This window comes from Hibiscus syriacus, unplaced genomic scaffold, assembly GCF_006381635.1.
Source record: "Hibiscus syriacus cultivar Baekdansim isolate YM2019G1 unplaced genomic scaffold, ASM638163v2 tig00110174_pilon, whole genome shotgun sequence".
Lineage (NCBI taxonomy): Eukaryota > Viridiplantae > Streptophyta > Magnoliopsida > Malvales > Malvaceae > Hibiscus > Hibiscus syriacus.
Genome location: NW_024062612.1, coordinates 100432 through 111603, shown reverse-complemented (window position 1 = coordinate 111603; position 11172 = coordinate 100432). Strand labels below are relative to the sequence as shown.

Genomic DNA, 11172 nt, shown 5'->3' with positions numbered 1-11172 from the left:
TAAACAATATGCTTTGGTAGGTATTATCGTCTGGTATTTTTGAATAGAATAAATGGGTCAACAGTTTGAATCTTGTTGTGAACTGGAAATGTTTGTGATACTTTGTCTTTTAATGACTGTGTCAAAGGAGCAAGAAGTGCCTCAGAAACCCATAATTTAAAGGATGTGATTGCTGCCAATGAAGTCATTGATCTGCTGATGATAGGGTGGGATCTCAGATTCAATGATTCGATCGTTTAATTGTGATAGATAGATCGAAGTTTAGTGGATATTTTGTGACTTAATCTTAACCTAATACTAAGTTGATTAAGTTTTCTTTTATATGTTATCTTTTTGAACCCTACTTAAGTATTATTGGATTATGGACTTATATTCTGGTCGTCATCATCACACCTAGAGGATAATTTCAAGTATCTATTTAGAATCTTTTTTTGTCATTGATATCACTAGGGTGTAAATAAACCGAGCTTGAATAAACAAAGTTATATTAGTGTTGGTTTGTTTATTTTTAAAGGCGTTCATGTTCGGTTCGTGTTCGTTTAAATTTTTAGTATCTTATTTGTTTATTTATTTTTTAAGGCGTTTGTGATCGTTTATTTATTGCTCACGAACATGTTTGCTTAATGTTCGTGAACGTGTCTGTTTATATGTTCACGAACATGTTCTTTTATATGTTCATGAACGCATTCATTTAGCATTCACGAACATGTCCGTTTATCGTTCGTTTATATGTTCAACTTTTTAGTTTTACTCTTTCAAGCTAAAAAAAACAAAAAAGGGTAAAATTACGCCATTAGTGCTCAAATTCTTTAAAATTCATAGTTTATTTTTTAATTTTATCATATGTTCAATTTAGTCACTACCACCACCAATATTTAAAATGTAAAAAAAAACTGGGTAAACGAGCTTGTTCATGAACATAAATAAATGAGTCGGTAAATGAGCTTATTCATGAACATAAATAGACCGAACACACATCTGCTCGTGTTTGTTCGTTTATTAAATGAACATAAAAAATTTTGTTCATACTCATTTATTTAACTTAACAAACAAACATAAATGAATATTATACAAACGGTTCACAAACAGTTTACGGAACACTCTGTTCATGTACATCCCAAGATAAAACACACCCGTATATATAACTGCTTGAACCTAGAACCTTTAACGAGAATAATATTCCCTTTAATCATTGATGCTACTAATTTAAATTTATAATTGGATTAAATATATAATTATTAAAATAAGTTATTTTTTAATTTAAAATTAAGATTAGTTTGTAAAAGTTACAAACTAAAGTTAGGTCTTCGAATACGTTTTTTTTTCCTTAAAAATATTTGTGTGCCAATTATTCAAATTAAAACCAAAATGTTCAAGTACGTTCCCCCCCCCCTTTTTAAAGTAAACGAGTCGAAAATTTAAAATAAACAAAAAACTTAAGTGTTCCTTATTAATCATACGAAAGAAATCCTTTTTTATCCTAAGAGATTTCTTTTGATAATAGGCTAGATTAAATTATGTTGGAATCTTGATGAATCAATTCAATTTAATTTAGTTAATTTCAATTTAATTTATAATATATCAGTTCAATTTTTAAATTTAAAAAATACTTATTATACCCAATAGTATATAATATAAAAACTGAAAACTGGTATAGTAATTTTTAAATTATACTATATCAATCCAAGTTTAAACTCAAAATACTTATTATACCCAATAGTAAATAATATAAATAGGAATTTAAAAAATTTCTATACCAGTTTCCAGTTTTTTTTCACCAAACCGGCCCGGTCCATGGCTCAGCCTATATCAGTTTTTTTCATCTTATCTTGGTCGCCGTAAGATCGTACCATTAATTAATGACTTTGGCCATTCCAAACATCCGACCATCTAAAGGCTTATCCACAGGAGACAAGTTACTGATTTTCTGACATTGAATAGAACATTGCGAATGAGCAAAATCCGAAAAGGAATATTGTAGAAGGTAGGCATATTAATGATGCCTCTCAACGAGATCGGCAAGAGTTATCTTTCCGCAGTTGCCCACATCCAGCATGTCGAATGTCTCACATATCTGCATAATGTCCTTTTCCGGTACCTTTCCCATCTCCTTCAGCTTGTATACCACGAACTCTGATTTGCAGCATTTATTAATGAATAGAGTAAAGAAAACCACGTGAACTGAGATTGTTTATGTTACGTGGTAATGGCACGGATGGAGAAAAAAGAACTATAGGACAGTAAATGAAATAGGCTTTAGTAAAAAATATCACGTACGATAATCTTAATATACGATTAAAAAATATGTTATTGATTTATTATTTAAATAATAAAATCGGTAAAAAATTATCGGAAATATTATTATTTCTATTGATTTTATTATTATTGTACGTTTTATCGATTTTGTTATTTTTTCTACCGATTTTATTATTATTGAACACTTTATCAAAAAATATTAAAAAACATTGATGTTTTAAGTATAAATAATAATGTTTTAAATAATTTTTTATTGATTTTATTATTTAAATAATAATAAAATCGATAATGTATTTTTTAATTATATATTAGGGATAACTTCTCGGCTTCAGTTTGTCTTCAACATTTAGAAGATATGTTACTTCCGTGGCCTGTTATAGGCCTCTGAAATTAGTGGTGTCAATTTATTTATTTATTAAAAAAAAAACGTTCCTCACAAATCCATTGTTGTAAATATCAGCAGCAAGAAACTCGGACACAGTCATCTCATGGCCAAGCACCCATTTCGCCATCCTCCTATGCCTCTTATCCACTCTAGCATCCGCCAAATATAGAAACGCTCGAGCAACAACCCGGGTCGAAACCAGCAACCAAATAGCAGCAAAGAGCCGACTGGCCAACGTCTTAAACGCATGATCACCGTATCCAACCGTCGTGACCGACATGACAGAGAGGTAAAAACAATCCACCCACCCAAGACTCTCAACAAAATGCATAACGCCAACACCCATTCCGATACAAAGAACCACTACTAGTGCCAATCCCACCTTCATTCTTATCCTCATCCTCCCCTGTTTCACATCAATTATGTAAGATCTAGCCGAATCCTTCTTTCGACCCTCGTGTTGAATGGTCCTCAACAAGTAGTTCTCTTGCAAATCCAGCACATAACTAACCATCCCACTAAGCAAAATATCGATAAAACCAAATCCAACTAACACAAATAGAATCGAAAACAACTTGGTAGCCACACTATTAGGGATGATATCACCATATCTAATCGTGCACATTGTGACGATACAAAAATACAATGCGTCAACAATAGAGTGTGTAGACACTAATTTTTCAGTTTGTTTTTATTATTATTTATCATTATTATTATTATTATTTATTATTATTATTAACTATTACAAATTACAAAAATCCTGGAGCCCAATAAAAGGCCCAACAGTGACCCAATCCAGTTCAAGCCCGATCAGCTAACCCAACAGCAACCCTAAAATACAACTAGGGTTTCAACATCTTCATCCCAGCCGCCGCAGATCCTCAGCCGTTGGATCTAATATGATCCAACGGCCCTGATGCAGTCCAGCAAAAACCCTAGGGTATCATAACCCTAGGGCCACGTGGCCGCCGCCGTTGCTTCCAGAATGTCCAACACCGACGCCTCAGACGCCAGGTGGTCCAAACAACCGCTGCCGACGTTGTTGATGCCATGCCAAGCCTTCACCGAGCTTTCCAGAAAGCCATCTGTCCCCTACACGTCGTAACTACGGGGTGAGTCACCACATAGTTCGGTGACTCACCGAAATCTACCCATGGGACCGGTCCGAGCAAGCGACCGAGATGGCTATAAAGCCATCGTACCTCCAAAAATGAAAAGGAGGGAGAACCAAAAGACAGGGAGAACAACAGGAGAACCCAAAGCAACCCAGCAACCACAAAACACTAAAATAATCAAGAAAAGACGGAGAGATATTTACCGAGGAAGCTACGCCATCACCGGAATTCATACGAACCTCCACACGTCACCGAAAACCTTCGAAAACCGAAGGTATTTTCTTAGATTTGCTCCGATCAGGAGCCATTTAAGGAAGAAAGACACCGGAACCGTCATTAGGACGATCCGATCTACATTTTGGTGTAAAAATGATATTTTCCGACCACCGGATGCGGTGCCCGGCGGTGGGGATTACAGCGGCAGACGGCTGCCGGGCGATGACTGGCTTCCCTCAGCTAGAGAGAAGCGAGAGAGAATTCTCTTCTCTCTAAGTTAGAGAGAGAAGAGAAAGAAGAGAAATGAAACGCTGGCCCTTCGGGCCAGCTGGAAGGGGAGTATATACCCCTTCCCAAACGACGCCGTTTTGGGGAGGGGTATATCTGTAATTTTGCTTTCGGATAAACTATTCCCGCAGCCACTGTAACTTTAAAAAGTTTCAATTTGATCCTTATAGCATGTTTTTATATATTATAATTAGATCTAGTAATTTTATTTCATTTTATTTTAGTCCTTTACATAATATAATATATATTTAAGATAAATACTTAATTTAGTCCCTTATAGTTTAGTAATTATCATTTTAACCCGAATTAATTAAATAAGGATAAATTACATTATTAGCACTTAGATCTTTTTTATTATTCGAGTTAGAGTCTTTAATTTTAATAATTATAATTTTAATCACTTATTAATAATTAGGGTTAATTACATCATTAGTAATTATATTTTTATAATACTATAAATAAGGGCTATAAATTTTAATATTTTATATTATTTTAATTTTAAATGTTTTAGTCACTAATGTTAATTATAAGTCTTATTGCTTTTTTATACTTATTTTTAAATTTATTTATCTTACTCATTATTTATATTTTAATTTTATATGTTTAAATTATTATTTTCATAATTATTTTATTATTGTTATCTTAGTCATGTAAATATATACTTATATTCTTTTAAATAATAATGTTTATTTATTTTCAATATCAAAGAAAAAAGCAGTATTAATACAACTGGATGTCCTATTCTGTTATTTTAAATAATTAAACATTATAAAAATTATAATTTAGTTTTATTTAAATTATTACATTTTTAATATTTATTTTTATTTATTAATATCGAAGAAGAGAGCTGTCTTAAGGCACCTAGAAGTCCTTTTCTGATATTTCTAAATAAATAAATATTTTATTAGATTTTCTTAAAAATTATAGTAATAAATTTGAAATAACAGAATTATAAATTAAATATATTTGAATTCTTAAATTCTATTATTAGAGACAATTTATAATTAAAAAGTACCAATTTTGGGCGTTGTAGGGTGTTAATCCTTCCCTAAACGTAACCGACCACGAATCCCTTTTTATTATTAAAATGAACGAATTTTTGGTTAAAACGCAGATCAGTTTATCTTTTAATCGATGTTTTGTTAAAAACTCTTTTAAAAGATGATTTTTAGGTATTCGACCTACCTGATCCAAAAGGTCGATGACGACTCCCAAATTATTTTAAAAAAATTATTTATTCACATCATTTTTTCCACCGAAATTAAAAAAATTAATGCCCGGACGAAAACCGGCTACGACAGAGTGAGTTTCACGACCCACGAAATTAGGAGGATTAAACCAATATATGACAACACCCAATGACAAATACAACAGTAAAAGCACAAAAGCTTTCCTTATAACCGATCGGGAACCGAACTGAGACTTGGGAATTGAAGGGTAGATGATATCGTTTGGAACTGCAGTGGCGGGTGCTGTTTTGCACCTGTGGAGATGGGTTTTCTCCCATGTGAAGTTTGGGTCTGTCGAACATGAAGAGTCTGCTGAATTTAGTTGGTTTTGTTGTGGTAAAAGAGGGTCTTGAAGAGTTGTAATGCTTTCATGAGAAGAATAAGAAGGGGAGGAGGAAGACAAGGCATCGAGGAGCGGAGATGATTCAATGGGAGAAGGGGAAGAGGAAGGAGAGGGACCAAATATGAGCCTATCTTTGAATTCTGAAGGGGTTAACGGGAGAGGGATTGAGACTGCTACATCGTTTTCTGGGAGAGGAAACAGTGCAGGTGTTCTCTTTCTGGGACTCGCGTACGGCAGAAAAGGTTCATTTTCCACGTGAAAATCCACTCAAAAAACCAAAGAAGGGATAGAAAAGAAGATGCAGGGGATTCAGTTGAGCTCTTAAGAGAGTAGGGACAAGGAAAAATGGGTTTGAAATATATCCATACAATCAAATTCAAAACCAGAACTCGCGGGCCTAATTGTGTTTTGTGTGTACAAGACAAACCAGAGATGGGTTTACTTTCATCACGTAAAGATGGGGAGAACGTATGTCCCAGATTTTGTATTGTATTATAATGTATGGAGAAAAGAAAACATCGACGGAAATTACTAGGTAGTTTACTTCCACGTGTCTTTTCAGATTCGATTCAAGAAGAGGAACATAACATGATACTAAACGGTGCTGACCGTAGATGTTGCTAGTGTTCCAACCGGCATCCGCATGTGAAGCTGTTCTCTGCCAATCACAATCAATAAATATATGCACAATATAATTAAATATGATTAATTTTTTTACCAGGGAAAAAAGTGATTCAAATTCAAATTAGAATTTAATGGCAATTAAATTTTTTACTATTAAATCATAAGGTTAATTGACCAATATTATATATTCATATTCAGAATTCCCATATATAATATAAAATTCATTGTCAAATGTCAGCTATACTCTTTTATGGAAGCAAAGTATCCATTCCATGTGGCGAGAATGATGGGTCACTACTACAATGTCATCCGGAGGGGTTATTGGCCAAGACAGCAAGACAAAGGAAATATCAAGGCCCCACAAAAAGAGATTTGAGCTAATAGTGTTGCGCCATTGGCCCTTGCATCCTTCTTTGTCTAATTGCCTGTACTTCAGGATCAACTTACATAATTGCCAAAATTCTGATTCCCAAAACATCACCAAGAAAGTAACTAAACTAATATTCATTCCCCAAACACAGAAAAAGGGAATAATAACAAATTTTGAAATCTTTAATGACTCAAATACAAAGTTGAATGTTTAGAAATATAAACATAGACATTGTCCAACTATTAAGTATCGTAGGAGTGAAGGTAAAACTGTAAAGACATGCTTTGTTGCTAAGAAACTAAGAAAGGAAAAATGAAAAGAGAAATATACGGGGATTCAAGTGTATTTTCGAATTTCTTTTCTAAAAAAATGAAAATTAAAGGTGTCCTTTCGTTGGGCTGGGATGGGCTCATGTTGGGTCTTACTATATGCCAAATTTCTGATATGATCCAACTTACCCATTACATTTAAAGGAAAAATAAAGTATAAAATTCATTGCTATGTACAATCTCTAATCTACATAAAAATATAAGTTTATACCTTTTTTTAAATCAATGAAAATATTTTATTTTTATTATATTATAAATTTAATATTATTTTAAATGAAAATTTATTTGTAATTAGCTTAAATAATTAATTTAAAAAAAAACTGATTATCTAAAAAACAACTCTTAAAATAAACTATAAAAAATTATGCTACAAATTAACTTAATAACAACAAGAAGAATATGCATGTGAATAAAATTCTTATAACACATAATAATTAATAATAAAATAGAATCCTATAAATGTTTATATATGTTTACACATTAGTAGTTAATTATATATAAATTTTGACGTATAAGTATATTTGTACAGTTTTTACGTTTTCATTTTTTAGTTATTTCACATTATTTTCATATAGTTATTTATTTCACCTTCAAAATTAAATTACAATATTAAACGATGTTGTTCAATGCTAAATAATAGAATCTTACTTTTATTACTTTTTCTTTCAATTTTCTCATATTTCGAACCACATCTTCTTTGTCCCATGCAAGAATGTGTGGCAACCCGATTTTTTTTTTTACAGTTGACACGCTTACAGAATTCGATCGAAAATCAAACAATACAACTTGTATTAATAATGAACTTAATCAATTTATCGCTACAATATAACTTTATTTAAATAAATATTATAACCAAAGACATCTTTAACACTCGTTTACCTCTAATATTGTAACGTAACCTTTTATGTATATGCGTTTTTTGGGCTTCTAAAAGCTAACTATTACATCTATCAATTTAGTTGACATTTCATCTCTTCCTCACACAACAAGTTTAAATGTTCTTGCTCGGGCATGTATCACCCATTGAACAAATAAATATTCTAACTATGTACAATAATACTCTAGCCTTCAACTGATCTTCATCATAGTCATCGCTTTTTATCTCTCCCTCGATATTAGCTAATTTAACCTTATTCTTTATACTATACATAGTGCTAAGTTTTTTCCAATCCTCTCTTTCAATTACTTCTTCGACACAAGTCCCTTCATTTTTAGCCCCAATACTGCTATAACTTCTTGAATCCCCCCATAGGAAATGAATATTCATTGAACCTAATTCTACAGTTTTCTATATCAAAATTTTGTATCAAATCTTGACATAACTCCCTACGAATTGGTCGTGTCGTTATTCCAATCGAAGTCTAAAATCCTATTTCTCTAATAACATTTTTTTTTGCTTTCCTTTCAACTATTTCATCAATTCATGCAATCTTATCAAGCTACATCTTGTCAATACTTCCTACATTTATTAAAAAAAAACAAAAAAGAATGTAATGTTATGTTCTATATAACCTTTATTAAAAAAAAGTTACAAGTTTAACTAGTTATTTAATTGTGAAAGTATAAGGAATACCTTCTTTTCTTATAAACTCTGCCATGCATTGTATTCTTCATTTTGTTTCTTCAACATTTACATAAGGTTATTTCTCCTCTTAGGTCATCAAATTCCATTTCATGGACGCTTCTTTTCTCACCTGCAATCAATGTTTCTTTATCAATAATGTTTATAATACTCATTCTCTATAACTATCATCATCTTTTATGTTTATCTTCTCAATTCAATTTACATAATGAACCAATCTTTTTGTTGTCATCTCCCTTAAACTATTAACATTCACTCAAACTGTAAACATTTCAAATTTTTCATCAATCTAAATTTTTTAAATACTTTTAATCAATAACCATTTAAACAAGTATTAGAAAAATACATGGATACTTAATAAAAGTGCATATATGGGGGCGATTGCTTTCGTATTCCTTCTGTCTCAATAATCTCTTGATCCTCAAAGTCATCTTCTTGAATCATAATTAACATATATCATTCATTTTTTCCTCTCACACTTTTTGTCCCCGTGATGTCATCTTCTTCTTCCTTTTCATTCATTACAATATACATTTAAGTAAAATATGATGTAATAAACAATTTTTTATCCAATATAATTATGTAAATGTAACTGCTTTTGATAACTAATTATTATAGTAACCGATTATGTACAACCTACAATGTTATCTACAACACAATCTTTTCCATTCAACTTATAATGTCACATTCTACTTGTTTTGCTAACCCCTATTATTTTTCATTCGTTCAACCTATAACAATAATCGATCCATTATATTACAGCTTTTCTCTAAAAACTAAACCCTAATCCAAAATAATTAATTGAAAAAAAACTATAAACTAGGGTTTCACAAACATATCTCTCTGTTCTTGAAATTGCAATTTTAGTTTTGTTCATACCCTTTCTCTTCAGTATCGACGTCTATTGCTCATATGGAAAACAAATTTTAGAAACGAAAACATCTTCTTCTATGATTCTGGCCTTTCCCTAAACCAATTATGTTATCTATAATTTCTCGATATTTTTCCCTATGTATCGATATATGTGGAAATGTTTTGATACTTTTACAACCTTCTCATTTTCCATTTTTTTAAATTCAAAAATCAATTTTTGGGGAAAAAGTATCGATATAATCTGTTTACAACACAAAATGTTCAAGTTGCAACCGGAAAAGTTATTTTTTATATAACAATATTTGTTGAAATTGAATATGTTACCCTTCTAACAGTCACAAAATAAGTTATAAACCGTCAATGTTATTTAGGTTTGTCCTTAAAATGTTACCAGATTTTAAGCTGATGTGGCTTTATTAATTCACACGACAACAAAATAAATTAGTTGCTATATAAAAAGTATGTTGCGATCTGAAATTTTATAAATTTAAAAATATCGATATTTAAAAAAGAAGAAGTTTCAATACTCCTGACAACATAAGTTATACGGTTAAGCTATTTTAAATTATTTTAAAATACTTACAACCTAATATATTATATTTAATTCAACATTTCTAGTAGTGCTAAACCTATTTTATTAAGTTTCTTTTCAAATTTCCGATTACGCCATTTTTTAACATTATATTAGCTTGTATTTTCTTAGACATTCCCCAAGGCAATATATATACAAGAGGAATGAGAGAGTTAGTTTAGAGTGGGTGCTGACAGCCATTTTAACGACATCTAACTAATTTCATAATAGTGAACCCGACTTCTAACATCTAGTCTCACAACAGAATTATTCCACACAATAAAAATTTCTTAATTAAAATAAAAGGCATGTAATCGGTGACAATTAAAGAAGTACTCAAAATCTAATGCTTTCAAGCGATTGCTTTCAAATTTTATGGTAAACTAGATCATATACCACTAAACTTTAGGTGTTGTATCATTCATATCATTAAACTTTTAATTTTTTCAATTATAACACTGAACTTTTGATTTTCGTTTCAATTATACCATTGAATTGTTAAAACACTAACGACACGATGATGTAGCTGACGACTATCAACATGGATGTTGACCGTTGACGTAAACACCTCACCAAAACAATGTCATTTTTATCTGATTGTTAATGATTTAACGACTTAGTGGTATAATTGAAACGAAAATTAAAATTCAATGTTATAATTGATAAAATTAAAAGTTTAATGGTAGAAGGAAGTCCTAATTTCAGTTGGAGTTTCAATAAAATTCTCAAGCTTCAGTCTGAAGTTTTCCCCGTTATCATGAATCGCAATCTCACCATCAAACATATTTGGCTAGAAATTAGAATGAATGGAGATAAAGTAAAATGGCAATCCTTGATTTGGTACCCTTACCATATTCCGAAACACAATATCATAGCATGGATGGTTATCCTTGATCGTCACCCTACTCGCGATTGACTTCTGCGAATGGGAATTATCACCTCGGGGGATTGTGTACTTTGCAATGGAATGATGGAAACTCGGTCTCACCTA

General features: G+C 31.3%; 1 protein-coding gene across 1 annotated transcript; it reads right to left on the bottom strand.

Annotated features, from left to right (window-relative positions):
* Positions 1–1975: 1975 nt before the first annotated feature.
* On the bottom strand, positions 1976–7288 carry LOC120216972 (two-pore potassium channel 3-like). The gene is made up of 4 exons (XM_039214230.1): positions 7285–7288; positions 5574–6098; positions 2690–3313; positions 1976–2142 (listed from the first exon to the last, which is right to left on the bottom strand). Exons 1-4 carry the CDS (start codon positions 7286–7288, stop codon positions 1994–1996), a joined length of 1302 nt encoding a protein of 433 aa, XP_039070161.1. The 3' UTR covers positions 1976–1993.
* Positions 7289–11172: the final 3884 nt, after the last annotated feature.